This window comes from Convolutriloba macropyga, chromosome 1 (genome assembly GCF_964194025.1).
Source record: "Convolutriloba macropyga chromosome 1, txConMacr16.3, whole genome shotgun sequence".
In the NCBI taxonomy this organism is placed as follows: domain Eukaryota; kingdom Metazoa; phylum Xenacoelomorpha; order Acoela; family Convolutidae; genus Convolutriloba; species Convolutriloba macropyga.
The window spans coordinates 78,653,944-78,672,649 of record NC_134468.1 but is presented as its reverse complement, the minus strand read 5'-3'; the positions used below and the strand labels follow the sequence as shown (position 1 = coordinate 78,672,649).

Below are 18,706 nucleotides of genomic sequence, written 5' to 3'. Positions count from 1 at the left end.
ATGATTGACTTTAATTTTGTGGACGAAAGACATATTCTGGATGACTACATGTCTCAAGGGTTTCTTTAAATGGAATAAACTAACCTATTTAATCATTTGATTTTATAGCTAATGGCTTTCATGATTTTAGAACTTTTTTTTCGAAAAATACAAAAGTATTGCTTAATTCTGCTCTGTTTTTCTTTTTGTCTAATTGTTACCTAGTCCATTAATGAGAGATCGCATGCCATAATATTGGTGTTTGAATATGGCGCAATCAAACATATGTGGGGGGGGCAAAATTTTGCTCTACTGCTTCGACAACGTTTTCTGGAAAGTTTTAATTGGATTTTTGTTTGTTGTCTATTCGTTGTTCTCTTTGTAACCGCAAAGAGAATTAAAAAGGACAGGTCTTAATGCCCTCCTATGGAAGCATAGTAATCATATATCTGTGGGATCCTTTCAAATGATTTTTATTGGTTTTCATTACTTTGAAAATAATTGTTCAAAATATAGGCAATTTTTTAACTTTATTGTTTTGTTCTTTTTTGTCTAATTGCTACTGAGCCTTATTGTGGACTGGTCCCATATCTTTTCTAATCAATAAACAATTATGTTGTTTAGTTTCAGTCTTATCTGACGCTATTTTGACTTTGTTATTAAGTTCTTTGTTTTAAAATGGACAAAGTTTTGGATGTAATTAATATTTGCTGTTGTTGCTGTTCGTCTTTACTCGTTTTCTTGATAATGCCAGATCTCATCAATCTAATATGTCATTGTTTACTCCACTGAGTTATTTCCTTTGGAGGCTATCTTTTTGTTCTTAAACCAATTTTTTTGAAAAATACCTGAATTTTTTGGTGTTTTCGATCTGTTCCTCATTTGGTTGACAATTATGCTAAAATAAAAGTGAAATTCAATGGTTTTAAGACTGTCCCCGAGAACGCAGTGTTTCAGATTTTTTCTATTAGTACCGTTACTCCTTTTTAAATTTCCGCCCCCAGTCTCGAAATCAATTGAGGTTTGAACCAGAGCAGTAAAAAGTAATTTGTATAATATTTCGACACCTGTCAGTTTGTTTGTTATCTAAATTTGCCCATCGCTATTAAAAGACTTTTTCTCCATAACAGCCATATTCCAACAACCTTAAGAAATCAAAAACCGAAAATAATCCGACCCCCTCCCGCACCCCCGAACTCCACATCAACCCCCCCCCCCCCCCCCCCCCCCAAAAAAAAAAGAGCACCTACGGAGTTTCAATGAGCGCCTAAACATCTATATTTTAAAAACATTTCTTCACTGTTACAGCTTGATTGAGTTATAAATGTGCGTGATACAACTTTACCGATTAAAATGACAATGAAAACTGAGTGTGAATAAAAAAGCACAATGTCTTGTGCCATAGCACAGAATGTTCACCTAGCCGATTGTAGCGGTTAACTATTTCATTTTGATAGGCAAAATCTGAATTTAAATATTTTCAATTTGCATCAGAAAGTCAAACTTTAGTTCGATTGCATGCAGTAAGAAAATTTTTTCATTTGCGGTTTAAACTCAGGCTGATCTCCAGAAAAAATAAATTTAATAGGTTTCTTCAATGCCGATTTCTTTCAAACTATCGAGCAAAATTTTAGCGTTTTTTTCTCATTCGATATTTTTAATAATAATAATAATAATAATTGTGGTTTCTGCGTAATCGCAGCGTAACAGCATTAGGCCTACAGTAGCCTGTTTTCAGCTGCCCTTTTTCGTATTTTTCGTATTATTCCCCACATTTCAGACTGATCTTTTCATGAGCAGCATTGCTCTTTTTTTGGTGACTATAGCCACTTTTTTTTGCGTCTGAAACTTGCACGTGGTACCATCATTGCAGCCAACATTGGTCAGGCTATGGTCAACCTGAAGCTATGGTTAAGTAAGAGCTCATCCTCACACAGACAGCTTCACGGAGGCAGGGGATTGAACTCTCAATCATTGGCGTGTGAACCACACACCTTACCTCTCGGCTATCACGCCCAGAGATTGTTGCCTTTTTTGTTGATTTTTGAAGGTGGCTTTAATGAAATCTCGAATGTTATACCGGATTAGCTTAACCCTCGTGAACAATTTTCCCAATGTCCTCTATTTAATAAACTAAATTTCATTTGAGAAAACCAGTTTGTTTTTCTCTTCAAAGATTTTTCATCAAAGGAATTTTAAACCAATCGCAGCTCCACCCGTTTCCGCTAATTAAAACATGAAAATTCACCAAAATTGCAATTCTAGAATAGTTAATGTGCTTTCGTTTCTCAATTTTTGAACGTCTTAAGTTTCATCTCTCTACGTTGATAAGAATATACCGAAATAAACAAAACGTAACAAACAAATAAACATATTTGTTCACGTGATGGGCGGAGACAACTGCCTCAAGGTTGATTGGTGAAGCAGTTGAGCACGACATGTAAAAGTAATTTAAACTAGACCCAAGGAAAAAAATCCTATATTAAAATGATAGAAAGAAGAATAAAGTTATGGAAAAATGAAATTGAATTCATAGTTTATTATCTTAACTCCCGCGGTTTTGTTTTCGCATTGCTTATGTTTACTTTTTACTTTGAACAAACAAAATTTAAAGTTCATCTTTGTATCATTGTTGTCAAGAGCTTTTTTTTTGGGGGGGGGGGGGTTTGGGGTGTAAGGTGTGTTGTGAGGCGTGGGGGTGATTTTGTAAGCGTTGAAAAGATTGTTAAATCTCCTATGCTCATTGTTTTTTTTTGTATCAAATTGGCCCACCTACTTTTACGTATAGCAATCATCAAAATGTTTTCAGAACAGTTTACAAATAAGGAAATTTTTTTAGGTGTCATATAAACCACGCCTCCGTTCACTCGACTCATAATAAGAAAAAGATAACAATGACAGCAAAACAATGCTCAGGCATAATTTGATCCATAGCAGGTTTTTTCAAAAACCAAAAATTTTACAATTGTTTAAAAATGCAGAATTTTAAGAAGTTTTCAAGCAAAATTCACTTTATGTGAAATTTCATTAGTTAGTAGATATATAGTATAGTAAGTGACATTCTACTTATTAAAATGTCGACCAAAAAAGCTTGAGACGCAATTGAACAAGTGATGAAAAATGGAAATGGGCTGAAAACGGATTAAAGCCAGTGGGAAAATAATGAGCTGGGAATGAAGGAAAAACTGGGAGAAGGATAAAGACAGAGGGGGAAAAGGAAAAGGAGAAGAGATAAAGAAAATGAGACCACCAGCTTAGGAAAAACAGAAAGAGGGGAGGAGGGGTGATTGGGGGTAATCGTTTGACCCTATTAACGAAAGCGGGTTGACTACCTAAACTGCCATTTGCCCCACGATCTAATTTGTATTAATTGAACTCCTTTTTCCGAGTTCACAACTTTTTTAGCATCGCTCTTCTTAATAAAAAAAATGATATCAATTTCTTCAATATCAAAATCTTCTCCCTTTCAATTTTACGAGTTATGGAAAGCTTTTTGTTTTCAATTTTCTTCAAATAATGAAAAAAAAATGTTTTCAATTTTACAAATTATTGACTGCAACAAAACAGCAAAATAGTGAGCTTATTTCAGCTATGATTTCAGGACTTGTTCACGTCAAAGTGGTGTTGAATAAAATATAAATTGGGCCTACTCAAAATTCCCTGTCTTTCGAGGGACATTTTCAAAACAAGTCAAAATTAACTGCCAACATTAGCCCTTACACGTCATTCTATCTTGATCACAATTTACAACAATATGTCTTGCATTAACATACATATTTCTGCATTGGTGCTTCTGTCGCGGCTCAAACGCACAAAAACGCACTTATTCACGTTTCATAAATTTTTCACGTTTAAACAAACTGCTTCTGAGAATTCTGTGTTCTGAACATGCGAATTATTATTAATGGGTGAGTTAGGCTGGAGGAGGTAGTGGTTATTATGGTTATAAGGCTGGTTATTATAACTTGCTTGTATTATAACAGTGGTGCTCACTGGGGGAAGGGGGGAATGGATAGTTGAGAAGGGGTAAGGGGGGGGGGGGGGGTTATGGGTTAGAAAGAAGATAGACGACTTTTCTTTCATTCCAGTCAATTGATTGCGCAGCGTAGTAGTGCAGGCGTATATAACTTGTAATAGCACTTCTTTACCAAACTTTTTCCAATTCTGCTTGCCACAATTTTTAGCCCTTTGGGAATTTTACCTCAAAAATAGATAAGCAGATATTTAAATTGAATACACTTGAAAAAGTTTTACAATAACCCCTCGCACTGGAATTCCTTCCCCTACTCCTTTCAAACATTTGTCATAATTGCTACTTCTTTTCAACCAACCCCCCCCCCCCCCCCCCGAATCTGTAACTTTTGGTAACAGAATTTAATCACTTATTTACCTTCTTCGTGACTTTCTTTGATTCTTGCGGTTCATAAATTAAACTCTCTGCTCTTTTATTTAATGACAATGCCTCAATTGTTATATAAATCTACAGTTATAAATCAGTTTAACACTTTCGCCCCGGTTGTGAAATTTGGCACCCCTAACTTAGAACTGTAGCCATAAAACTTTCTTTATAGTTTGGCTAAACTATTAACAAAAAAGCGTATATTAACAAAGTTGTTGATATTCGGAATTACTTCACGTCTCCTCAAGCTGATCAGCCGTGTTTTCATTCATTCCTGGTTGAAAAGGTAACTTTTCCAAGTTGAAGGCTTTAATTCCCGGAATAAGACTGGAAATCTTGTCAAATCTTTTTGATCTGTTTCCGGATTAAAATTTCTATCCTACGCAGTATGCAAACGCCGTTTAACGGAATTACACACTTAAGTCAATTCTGTATCGAAAAGCCTCCCTAACATATTTTCCAGCTCCAAATTTCTCCCAATTTTCTTGTAAACAATTCCAAACACCAATTTTCCTATTTAACTCAAGTTTAACTCTATTAGCCGGAATGGCTTACCTGTTAAATTGTGAACCAAACTGACAAGTAAGTATATTTTTCACGACAATTACTGCTCAAAATTTCCTTGTCAAAACTTTCATTATGCGCACAGCGTTACACGTACATTCAGTTATATGTACAGCCAGAAAGAGATATTAACAGTTAAAATCTTAAACTTCAAAATGACCAATTTGATCCAAAACACTTTTTGTCAAATTACTTTTTTATATTACAACATAAACTAATACGTTATTTTGACAACAGCCGCTATTGATTTGCGTCAAATCATAAAATTAAAATGCAGTTTAAGATTATTGAACTTGCTGTCGAGTAAGTGTATTTTACCTCTTTCCTTATTCCACCCACCGCAGTCGAAAAGAGGGAAAAGTACAGGAAAAGATTGTAAATAGATTAATTATTTCACGACGGCTCTTCTAAAGGTTTTTTTGAAGGAATCTCATACCAGTTTTTTTTCTGTTTTTGATCAGATTGTCCTATCAAAATATGACGAGATTAATAACCCTTTCCGATCAAGTAAATTTGAGTTGTTGACCAAACTACGGTTTTACAATATTACAGTTTTTATTGCCCGTATTTTTTGAACGCGTTTTGAGTCAATTGCTTGAGCTCTGTATTATCAATTTAAAAATTCATCTTTTGTCACTAATTAGAGACGAGTAGTTTATCCTGACGCAACATTTCTTTAGTCAATTTGTTGTTTTCTTTATCTTTATCCCGCAATATATCGAGCTTTGTGAACGAGACTCAACAGCGCATAGAAAAGTACAAACTTTTGAAATAAATTTGTTCTTTCTGGTTGATATATATATATATATATATATATATATATATATATATATATATATATGTGTGTGTGTGTGTGTGTGTGTGTGTGTGTGTGTGTGTGTGTGTGTGTGTGTGTTGTGTGTATAAAGCGTTTATGGAAAAATTCAAAGAATTGTTTGTATTCGATGGCTGAAAAAGTCAAAACGCTGGTTATAGTAAGTTTTATATCTCGACGTCTTTTCTATCCATCTTTCTACATAACAGCTCGCCAATGTTCCAGAGAAACGGGTTACCAAAACAAGTGGAAGCCAGTATATTTTTTTCTGTTATTTTTCCTTGTCTCAGCAAACAATGAGTAAGAAAAATTTGAATAAAACGGCAGATACCGGAAAACAGTAAAATGAGTTAGACAGCCGTAGTATGAGACGAAAATAGATTCCGAAACGAGTTGAATCAGTCAGCCGTTCGACAAAAATTCGAGATTTTTTTAAGTTTATCTTGCAAAAAAAATGAAGCTTACTAATTGTTTTCATGTGGTATACTGGTAAACAGTTCTTTGGGTTCTTTTTTGACTTTGAAGTTAACTAAAGTTTTGGTAATATTTGTTGAAAGGGTCCATTCGTGTTAACAAGAATTTATAAGATAAAACTCTTACTCAATTCGGGTAAAACTCATTGCTAATGAGTACGAAAAATACTGAGTACGAACTACAAAAATACTGATAACACTTCCTACAAAATTAGTGCTGCTTGAAATATGTTTTAAATATTATTTAACCTAACAGCTTTATTTTGACAAAATGGCTACTTGGTTCCGTACATATCCCCTCTCTTTTGAGAGTTAATAAGAGACTAAGCAACAAAAACCCCTGACAAGAAAATTTTCACGAGAAACAAAAATTTGTGCAAATTTAGTGGCTCTATTTTTCAAAACTGTGTTTCCTGATCTCAATATTCAAACTTATACCAGTAAGTGTCAGCGAGCATGTTAAATCTTTTTTTTGCACTTTTTTACTAGCAAGCATTTTACTAGATTCAGAATTATTTTCTTTATTTGAATATTATTTCTTTGAATAACATAATTTTGATCAATCAATGAAATTGTTCGAAGTCAGATGACGCCTAACTATGAAAGCAATTAACTATATAAATTGCTTTTATATTTACAAATAGGAATCTTAATGAGCTCTGTAGATTTTTGGAAAATAAAAAAAAGATGACAAAAGTTAAAAAAAAGCAGGCAAAAAATTAAACGCTACAATTTTAAACGCAACCAATAGAATTTTTTCCAATAAGCTTAAGTGATAACACCACATGAAATGATTATAGCTGAAACCGACAAAATTCTATATTAACATGGAAAGTTGAACTAGCCATGAAAAAAAAAGAGATTCATTTCTAGGAAATTTACGTTTCAATTGCTTTCAAATGGTACATTTCCTGGATGCTTACGATTTGTTTTCCATTTTTTGCCGTTATAAACCCTGTCTCGCAAAAATACTCCTCATTTTCTAAGGAAATGTGGGAAAACTAATGTACGCAACTTATCATAGGTCTCGCTAACTTGAGGGTAACTGTTCAATAGACATCAAATAAAAAGCTAAAGTGATGTACTATAAGCCATTTCGAAACCGACATCAGTTTGGAACGTGATTATTTAAATTTAAAAAAGTAATTGCTAAATTTTGTTTTTCTCTGAATTACAGTTTTGTTCACTCGGTCAAGATTTTAAGATATATGTTATGAGAACTACAATAGAGTTTATGTTGATATCACTGCAGCAACTAAAGATATGAATTGTTTAAGTCCCTAATCAGATTGTTATATAGGGTGAAGATAGCTGATTAGTTTCTTTCCATCTTTTCCACAAACTACAATGCTGATGCAAATCTCTGTTGCTTTGTAACCGAACCTCTTACCTCCTGCAAGCTTTCGCCTTTTTTATTCCACTGTGCCAACTGTTACGTACTTCTTTGCTATTTCTTGAGAATTTTTGTCAGATTCAGGAAACATTGGAAAGCAAATGCGGTGAATTTTTGTAAGAAATGCGGTGAATTTCCCGGTGAACTATTTTTTTCTCCGCATTTCTTACAATTATTTTCCACAAAACTCGATGCGGTGATTTTTTTAAGAAATGTGGTGAATTTTGCGGTGAAATTGTTTTTTCACCGCATTGACCGCAATCACCGCATTTCTTACAAAAATTTGCACATTCGCCGCATTTCTTACAAAAATTTACCCAAAAACCTCGACCCGGGAAGACAGAAGCAGAAGATGAACGTTGTTCCAGATGATTCTCTTGCCTGAATTGTGCTGCTGCTGATCTTGCAAGATAGTTGCAAGAAAGCCGGAATTTCGCAAGATCTTGCGTGGACAACGCGTTCTGTTTATCGAGTATATACAATGGTACTTTTCACAATTTCCTTTCCAGCATTTTATAAACTTGAACGAAATTGACGAAAATTAACCAAAATGTTAAATATTTACATGAAATTTCCTCATAAATTTCATAAATAAACATATTGCATATTACCAACTGTGGATTAGTAGGTAGCCGATTAGAATTTATATTTATCTTGGGTTCCACGTTAGGAATCTAAAGTTTAACTTAGTTAATTATAAGCAAAACTCGGCAAATCACAATTTAGGCTGATTGAAAGCGTTCGTACGGAAAACAGTAACAGTTTGGCTCTATCATACTTGAAATACTCGCAAAAAGGCGCTATATGCCAAAAAAAATTGGGCATAATTTCCCAAATCTTGTATAGCTAAACAACAGATAAAATTTAGAAGAATGAAAAGATTTTTTTCGACAAATTGTTACGGATTTCTTGAAAAAAAAGACTCAACCAATCACTTCATCACCTCTGGTTTTTTGTTTAACTTCGCGCAAAATACTCCGTGCTATTGTTTCTTTTTTTTAACTATGTCGTCGTTTCATGTACATCGTAGTCTTTTTCGGGTCTCTATACAATTTACAGAGGTCATTGTCGTCAGGTAGTATTGTGTTTTCGGTTAATGGGCTACATACATGCTGGAAACTGAACCAAAAGGAATATGAACTAAAATTATTTTTAAATACATTGGGGTCATTTCCAGGCTAAGAGACGGGTTAAACAAGAGCAATCAAAATTTAAACCATGATTTACTTTTAAAACGGACGATTTTCGTGTAGAACACATGTTTAATTATCTGAAACCTGGTCTGAACAATATAAGAAATAGATAAAGTAAGTTCAAAACCAAATTCAAAAGGCTAATGTCTGGTCATGCCATTTATAAAACAAGCTTTAGTCTAGCACAGAACTTATCGAGACCTGGTTAGTGCTGATTAGAAGTAGCAAATTGTCTGCAAGTTGTTTCAAAACATGAGATCAGAAGGAAAAGGTTTCTAAGATTATGCAACTGAGCAGAAAGAACACAAATAATTGAGTTTGTTATCGGAAATTACTGTCTGAATACTAGCATGAATTAGAAAATTAGTGGAACAACTTCATTTCGTTGCATATACCGTAAGTTTCTTTTTTTTTGACTTCTCAGTTTCTATTTATTAACTCTAACTTCTCAGAGTTACTCCCAGCTAAACTTTTGCTCCAAAAAAACATAAAATAATCGTTTTTGATCGGGATTCTTTGAGGAAAAGACGGTCAAAGCCTTTTTTTATTGACTTGAAATCGTTTGATAGTTTTTTCGATAAAAGATGTGAACGCTTGTGAGCGTTATTTTAAGGAGAGGACCGTTTTGGAGTGTTTTGTAGAATTCATAACAGTTTCTGAGCGTTTTTTAAACACGATAAGTGACCGTTTTCAGCATCTAAAATAGGGAAATGAATTTTATAATGGCTAAAAGTAGGAGATGAGAATTTGGAGACCACTATTCTGAATAACTGAACACCATCAAAATGACCGTTTTTGACAACTATTTTTTGTGGATGAGAAATTCTTTTTTTCAAGACCCATTAGGATGAGGACTTTCCTACTCCAGCATGAGTCTTTGACTAAATTCAAAAATATAAAACATTGTACCAAGAGTTTGTTGAGCCCAAAAATTACCGTCGTGTGAAGCATTTTTCCGTGGACCAATTCTCCAAAAACTAAACCTAAAATTCTCCAATTAGACCTTAAATTTTTTTTAGTGTTTTATAAACCCTACTTAGGTTGAAACTACATACCAAGTGTTTTTGTTTGGATAATTCTTTAACCCAATGAAATTCACTTATTTGATTAAATATTCATTTAAGCAACTAAACTCAGATGAAAGACACCAACATTTTTTTTGTTTCTCAAGATCTGCCTACTGGTTTCATTTGGAAAATTTCTTGGGACAAAAGCCGTAAGTTTTGATTATGTTTCGTTTTAAAAATAAATCTGGCGAACAAATTCTACGAAAAATAAGCGACAGGCTTAAACTTTAGAAAAAAAATGCCAATTAATAATCTTAGATTGAACTCACTTCGAAATGTACCCCGATCCGCGCAAATATTTGAAAAACACCTTTTTGGTCAAAACTAACTAAATCTCTCTTTCTCTTGAACAAAATTTCTCTCCTCTCTCTCTCTCTCTCTCTCTCTCTCTAGCTTAGTTAGGAAAAGCAAGCCAACTCACTCGTTTGACTTTAACCTATCTATATTTTTGTGATGAAACATGAAAATTACACAAATAGTATTATCCTTGAAAATTTTATTGATCCTGAAGTAGAAGTTTTAAGTTGCTCAGAAATAGATTTCAAAGCATTTCAAAATGCAACCAAAATTTGCATTAAGTAGACTTTTTTGGCTCTAAAAAGTTTTTTAAAAATTGTTGATGGGGGCTATATTAAATTTGTTTTTGTACAAACGATCAGAAATGCAAAACATTTAAATCTTGAAACTTCCTTCATAATAGTTGTATTAGATAGAAATTTTTTAGGTGTTGAAATGTTTCGAGTTTTTTGTCGTTTGTACATTGATAAATGCAACATCTTTCTAGCAACAGGTTTGCCTTTAAATTATTGTATAGTTACTGGTGAACCCGTTTTAACACGTCAATACTGAGTTCCTAAATTGACGATAAGTCATATATTCTTCTGACCTTCAAGGTTTAAACACTGTTTGGTTTTTGACGGAGTGGATCATTATGCGTAAACCACATTACCGATCATCATGTCTCGAATTGCGATCAGTGTAGACAGTCTCTCCAAATCAAATGTCTTACTTGTGTATACCCTTCAGGTGATTTTCACTACATTAAAAGGGCGTCAAAACCCAACCAATTTTAAAAATTCACCCCCTCAGGCAATTATTTGAAAGAAGAGCTTTCTATTTTGACAGTAATGTAGCTGTATAATAATCGTGGGTAAAATCAAGAAGGGACTACTTAAATACTTAATCACGTGAGGCTCTTAACAGTGGGAGGGTTGAGCAGAGATCAAAGTGGTCCTTGAGAACGAAACACCTTTCAAAATTACCTTTCTTTTCAACCTGTTCGGATTAAGATTGACAATTTTCTTCCACTTTTAATATTGATTCTTTTCGCGCTCAAAAAAGTTTGATTGAATGTTTCATTTTTTCAAGGTTTCAATATTTCGCTCTTAATTTACCGCTCTTAATTTCTTAGTTTGTCTGATGATTTGGTCGATCATCATAGCACAAATTTCATTTTGGTTCAAATTGATCGAATCTATTATTTCTGCCTACCGATTCCATCACAATAAAATAGCCATCTGGTAAAAATTTTACTATATCTTATAAATTATTGTTGGGTAAAAGATGTGTAGTTGGTGCAATGGTTTGTCTGATTATTTATGCTAACTTTTTAAATTCAAGATACATTTTTTTATGTGGAAGATAAAAATTAGGAAATTAAAATTTTTGAAAACTGATATTGTGCTCCACAAATTTTTGTGTATAGAAGTTTTAACATCAGATTTAATTAATTTGCCAAGATTCCGATATCTATGCTTTAAGATACTGAAAACTGTTATAGCCACACTTTTTTAAAACAGTTTTAATTAGTTGTCATTTTGTTTTTGCCCTCAATAAACCTAGAGCCAACGGTTTTTCCCGTCTCCTGGTTCTCTTGAAGAATCCAAAAATCTGCAACTTCTCCACCGTCAAAATTTGTTGATACCAAGTACCATCAAAATGCAAGTTTTAAGAAGAATCGTAGTAACAAATGCAATTTTTTCTAATTTAGTCAGAGGAATAGCAATCTTACAAAATAATGCCAAATTCTTTCTAACAGTAGTAAGGTATTACTGCAGCTTTTAGGATTTAGCCGGAATAATATTATTTCATTTATAGCCCATATTTTAAAAAAAATTAATGCCGATCCTGTAGGATCTATTTATAAAATTCAAATTGCTCTAAAGATTCGGAAGCTTACTAGATTTGACAACAGTTAGCAAGAATCTTGCAAAAAAACTATTTTGAAGTGATTGGATTGCTTGTGTTCTTTATCATATTAATATATACGTTTAGAAAACTTCAAGTGTTTAAAAAAATAAATATTATACGAACGCAAATAAAAACATATGAATTTAGTGAGATCTGTCATCATTTATGTTCCAGTATTATTTTAAGGAGATCTAAGTGAAGTTTTGCCATTTTTTGTCATGAAAAAAGGAAAACCAGTATGTGGCGATTTCTGGCAATTATTTCATATTTCCGTGAGCAGTGTAATCAGAGTTAATAATATCGCTTTATATCGTCTCAGTGCAAGTACCAGTAAGTATGAAATTTTTAGAAAGAAATTTATTTTGTTTTTCGAAAAAAAACGTTGAACAAATTTGGCAAATCGTTCATTTTGCACAATAACTATAATGGTGTCAGACACCACTATTCTTGGATCAACGTTTTCGAACAAAGGCAGTCTTTTCTTGGCTTTCAAAAACACTATAATGATTAAAAAAATCTTCTTTTTGCTAAAAAAAATTACTAGAGACTGCCTTTTTGCTTGTTCGCTATTCGTTGTGCTAAAGTGCTACATCGTTTTTTGCGTCGGTGATATTCCAAGCCAATAATTTGTGAAAAAGTAACTGAATTCTTGTTTTAAATAACATTTCTTTTATATTCGTTTTTGGCAAACTTTATATTAGAGACGATTTTTTTCCCAGATTTTTTTTCTCTTATATTTTTTTATTAAAGATTGAGGTGTTTACTGCTTATCTGCAAAGTTTACTCTGGATTTTTAAATTTTTTGACCATTTCTTTCTACAGAGCTGAATTGTTACCTGCCAAAATTATTTGTTTTGTTTCACATAAAAATTTTCATAATTGAGATTTAAAGCTCATTAGTGAGATCTGTCGGTGCGTGCTGTCAGTAACGTTATTAACTGTGAATTAGAGTAAATCTGTCATATATTAAAATTTGAAGATGATTTAATCAGGTCTTAGTATTCAGATGTCATTTGTTATAAGAGCATTAACGTTGTTTTTATTTGGTGAAATGTTTTAATTTATATTTAATTTCCAATGCTTTCATTTTCTGTCAATTCTGCAGTACGCATTTTTTGATTTCATCACATTTTGTTGCTTAAATTATATAAAAAACTATCGAAACTGAACTAACAGTTTAGTTATCCAACCCCCTATTTTTTATAGAACTTTATGACTGAAGATCCTTCCTTGTTTGGACTTCTGCGGCCAATCGAGGGCTTTTGCGCCTGAAAAAAACTAGTTTAAATATAGAAATTTTGACAAGCTTGAGCTTTTTGTTATCAGATTCCTTAGTGTTAAATTGTTGTTGACTGTGGATAAAACAAAATGGGGTTGATTTTTCATTCTCCACGTTTCCACCCAGAACAGACATACTAACTTTGATAGCAAATATATTTAACTAAATGCATGTGAAAACGTTTGTGTATGCGTTTGTGTCTATTTGTTTTTCTGTTTGTTTGTGTGTGTGTGTGTGTTTGTGTGTGTTTTTGTGGGTGTGTATTTTTTTGTCTTTGTTTGTGTGTATGTGTGTATCTAATTGTGTTTGTGTTTGTGTGTGTGTCACAGAATGATTTTAATGAGTATAGCTTCTATGATCCTAATCTAAGCGTCCAATGTAAAATGAATAGCAGAGTTTTGGTTATAGCAGAATTTTACGCAATTTTCCAAAGTGATCAATTGTAAAAGAACTTCGTTTACAAAAATTATCCGCCTTTTTGGCATTAAAAACCTGACTGAGTTATTGGTAAACCATTTTTGCGCACGTAAATTTTTCTTGCGATGTTTTACGAGATAGATTTTTGTCAATAAATCGAGTTTCTCTTATGAACTCTTATGTGACCTAACAAGTTCTGTTTGGTATCTAAATTCATAAAAATTGAACTAAATTCTTTTAAGAACTGTAGGGTCTTGTTAGATCACACATGATAAAAATTTGCTTAAGTATGATAAGACTTTGCATGATAAAACCATCTTTTCGGTATATACAAGTAAAAAGTCGTTGAAAATTTGAGGTAATGCAGTTTTTGTTGACGTTGCAATTTTCTGACGTTTCAAATTGGATGCAATAATAACATATTCGGCAAGAAAACAACTCATTGCGCCGATGCGAACTTTGGGTGCTTGAAATCAGATTACTCTAACTGTCTCAATAATTATTTATATTACATGGAATTTTAAATGCCATGATCAATTGTAGTCGTTTGCGCATAATTTTGGTGACGTTATTTACTGTTAGACCCACACAAACCGACAAAAGTGAAAAAATTATAATTATCGTTTTCATCATTATTTCACGCAGGCGAAACAATGGGAGAAAGAAAACTACTTTAAATTTTTCCCATTTTTATTGTTGCGATCAAATGCTGCTCTACTTTTGGTTACCCCCGGGGTACATAGTATAAGAAGTTGGTACCATAAAATGCTTCATAATATTGCACTGTAATACCCCCCACTCTTTCTCTCTATTTCGCTTTTTTCACTACAAAAAGTGAACGGTTAATAGGTATGCAGTACATGATGTTTTCAACTTCCTTTTCGCTTTTAAACCTCTTTTCACTTGTGGTCAACATCTCTAAGGTTGATAAGGCCCTGAAAGCTTTGAATTTGTTATAAACGCGAGAAAAGCAAACTTGTTTTTCCGGCCAATTTAACTCCAGCGAGCGCATTAAAGGGAAAGAATTTCTAATTTGAGCTGTTTTAGATCAAAGGGAACAACTTGGCGCGTCTATTCTTCATCAGTTCGACGCTTACTTACGCAGGAGGGATTTATAAAGTCTGTGTAGCGATAGATGAAAAATCAAACGTGAAATATGCGCATTATTATTTCATATTACCTTTCCATAATTCATGTGCTTTGATCATTTTCGTGGAGCAAATGTATTAAATTACTACCTTTTGCTTATTACGCAAACGTTGCTTTTGTTTCCGTTATTTACGAGCTTTTAATTTACCAAACAAAAAACAACATTTGTGTTTCCAATTTCGCTAAAAGCTCTTAATTGGTGCAAGAATAAAACACTAATTTGACCAAACGTATGCTATTGAATATTTTTATTGAAACGAAATTGAGAAATACAAAAACATTGAAAACTCAATATGGTCTTGCTCGATGTAAACAGTTTACTTAGTTTGATTATTTTGCCCCTTTTATGGAAGATGGTCACGTATGTCGAGTGTAAATACGCTCTCGGTTACCCTTACGACTACGGCCCAGAATACAACAGTGGTAACTCGAAAGCAGACCAACTTAACAAGCAGGATTATGGGTACAACCCTGGCAGTTACAGACATTGTAAGTCAATTTCTATTTGCCGTCTGGTTTCAATTGACATGTGCATCCGGATCGATTATCTTGCTAGATTTTCCCGGCTTGATCTTACGAGATAGCCGTATTTTCTGCCGCAAACTTACAAAATGGCTGTTTCATCTGTCAAAATATTGTAAAAAACTCACTTTTTTCAGAATTTTAAAGACATTTTTTGAAAGACAGACATTTTTTTTGCATCGTTCAGGCAGAATTTCGCAACATAACTTTTTAGTCTCGACTAGGTCAGTAAGATTTGTGAAATAACTTCACAAGACACCAAAAAAATAATAGACAAAAATATAAATAGAGCTTGTTATGAAACCAAATTTTCAAAAAAATTAAAATTCGTTTAGTCAAAATCTAAATAGGCTACGTGACTCTGATGAAGTCACAGAGAAAATCGAACCCTACATGGCTGTTTGAGATTTAGGCCAGCATTCCGCACTGACTTATGCCAGCATTCTGTTTGTGACTCATGAACATTTGTGCGCGCATATTATTTGCACCCCGAAGCCCGCGTGAAATAACTTTACCTGATGTTTTACTATATGATGCCACCTGTTCTGTAACTGTAGGGCGCCTAACAAACTTGGAGAGGGCGCAAAGGGAATAAAATCTAATAAGGTCTTGACAAGATTTAATTTGAAGAAAAAAATCTAGAGGCACATTCCAAGTTATTCGCAAGTTTTTTTCATTAAAGTTCTCTAACTTAAAATCAAATTGTTTCAAATTTGCTTTCTCGGAGTAGTTTGTTAATGCGTACCTCAAGATCAAAACTATAATTTCGAGAAAAATTGGGAGCTTTTCTGTTTCTAACCCCCCAGTACGTTATGAACAACCCAGTCACAAAGCGCGTGCCATTACATAGTAAATCATTAAGCAAAAACTTGTGCGTGCTTTTGGGGAGTGCACAGGATATGCACCCATTAAGTTAGGGGAGATAAACGGAAAAATGGTTGGATTTTAAACCAACTCAAGTTGTTTGCTCTTCTGTTTTCTCAGGTAACAAACACGAAAAACATCTTCGAAATGCTCTGGAATACCTACACACCTTTTAAATTTTGCGCATTTTTTAATATTTCTACTGAATCTGAGGCTTGAATTTGGCCGAGCTGTTTACCTATTCAGAGATTCTCACTTTCCATGCAATAAAAACAATTGTTCTGAAGCATTGCATAGATTCGGTGGCTGTTCACTGGCGGTTTTAAACTCTGCAAAAATAATGCTTATTATATGCAAAACACTTGTTGCTTTTTGTCTCAACAACCGGTAATTTAGTCCATGTGTTTCTGTTTAGTGAAAGTCCGGTTTACGTGGCTGAAATCACTTTCATCAGGTTGTGAGTTATCTAATCACATTGAAAGAACCAGCTATATAGATGTACCTTTCATCATCTTATGTCATATTAATTACTGAACAGGAGGGCGTTTCATTTGGTTCCATGAAACTTAATGATCTCTGGTAAAGGAAAAATAAAAGAGTAATTGAATTTAGTTCTACAAGGTCGTGAGATTATGCCTCGCAAAGAACAGGCTTAGACGACTTGGTCATATGAGTCAAACGGATGTAGTAAATAACGCACCAGAGACTTTGATGCAATCCGAGGATTTATGCATTTGTTCGCATTGGCCAAAACACAAAGAAACCAGTTACAAGATTAAGAAATAGAGAGAGAGAGAGAGAGAGAGAGAGAGAGAGAGAGAGAAAGAGAGACACAGAGAGAGGCTCTAGAAGAAGAGAAGTTGGAGAATGTTTTTACAAACAAGATGGAACCTTTTATAATAGTCGCTGTCGGGAATTGATTTGTGCATTGTCTTTGACCTGCTGTGGGCGTTAAGTGGACACCTGGCCACTCTAAAATTGATATTTTTCAATGTGGGAGCACCCATATAACTTAGAAACGAATACGGACAAGATTTTCTCTCAGGGCTGTTCAAGACACATAGTTTAGCCATCGGACACTACAAGAGACGACCTTTCAGTAGACGCCGCGGCACAATGCACTAGTTGATATACTTGCATCAAAAATTGGCTGGAGAACGCAAAGGCTCATTCATCGAGTCCAGACATTGCAAAATGGTACGGAGACAAGATTTCTAGGCATCCATTATCTGAAACAACCCGAGGAGATGGATGCATAGCAGATATGATACCTCAAAGTAAAACAGATAAATTAGTGATCTCTATTTGCACAAATTTCAGGAGGAAGTAGGACAGCTACTTCAGCAAACTTGAACCCGAAGGGGCGTCATACCACAGACAGGAAATACCTAGCGATTACATAACAAACTCAGGCAAACTGATTGTTTTTTGGACTGTGGTCCAAAAGGAGCGCAAAGCGGATTAAATCCCTGATAACAGAGGTACGTTTGATCAAATAAAAAAATTGGCAGAAAATAATTGAGTCACTTGACGCATATAGTTTAAAAAGTTTTCAACAAACAACATTGAGGCAAGAGCGGTGAGATTTTGAACAGGAATCTTTAGAGGCGGGACTTTTAGCTGACAGTAGACGACGGGAATCAAGCGGCAGATTTCCTGCAGAAATTGTAAGGAGGGAGTGCAAGCTGACAGAGCAGTCTATGAAGCCAAGCAATGTGATAAATGGGACCAAAGTTTACCGAAAAATGAAGAAGGATGTCAAGGCAATCCAAGTTAACCAGAGATAGAACCTAGTGAGTCCACCTACAGACAAGACGTCATTCGAGTTTGATTTTTTCCATAATAGAACTTGGACTTGGTAGTCAAGTAGAACAAACGATGTTTGGCGAAAGGTGAATGGCGTGAAAAAATGTTCAAGTGGTATCAAATTGTAGCCCATCAATCATTCTTTTGTCCTGTGGCATCCATTTCCGACTATAAACATCTAATCATCATTGCATTACTCAGAATCCACTCCCCAGAAGTTCGGGGCCTCTGTTTTTTCGATCAGAAGTAGACAAAACCATTTGACGTTAAAACAACTAAAAACTTAAATTTGACCTGCAAAATGTGATGAAATTTTGTTCCCCCGCTGTTTTTCTTCTGAGCTTCATTAAAAAAACTTTTTACGCTGCGAGACTTCTTGGAGTCTGAGATATTATTGGCTTCTCAAAAATTGGATACAAGCCAAGCTGCTATTTAAGCAGTTCAGCTTAAACAGTTAGTCAAAGAAAAAGTAAACTTTAAAGCAGACGAATAAGTTTATTTACTCCGGAGTTAAAACTGCGTATCACTGCATGTGTTGAAGCCACATAAAAACAGCAGCCAGAGCCGGCAAATAGCAGGAAAATTTTTTAAAACTGA

General features: G+C 34.0%; 2 protein-coding genes across 8 annotated transcripts in view; one reads left to right on the top strand and one right to left on the bottom strand.

Annotated features, from left to right (window-relative positions):
* Positions 1-18,706, bottom strand: part of LOC142342971 (transmembrane protein 120A-like) — a 318,405-nt gene that overhangs the window by 142,466 nt on the left and 157,233 nt on the right. The gene's annotated exons all lie outside the window — the stretch shown is intronic.
* The window catches only part of LOC142351798 (uncharacterized), a 78,069-nt gene continuing 63,532 nt past the window's right edge, over positions 4,170-18,706 (top strand). For 2 of the 7 annotated variants that reach the window (XM_075404000.1, XM_075403981.1), the window contains exons 1-2: positions 4,354-4,960; positions 14,816-15,406. In XM_075404000.1, the coding sequence (XP_075260115.1) occupies positions 15,211-15,406 (196 nt within the window). In that variant the 5' untranslated portion in view covers positions 4,354-4,960; positions 14,816-15,210. Of the gene's footprint in view, positions 4,282-4,353; positions 4,961-5,583; positions 5,699-8,021; positions 8,107-9,087; positions 9,212-14,815; positions 15,407-18,706 lie in introns of those variants that run through there. The other 5 variants (XM_075403991.1, XM_075404010.1, XM_075404029.1 and 2 more) reach the window with 5 other exon arrangements.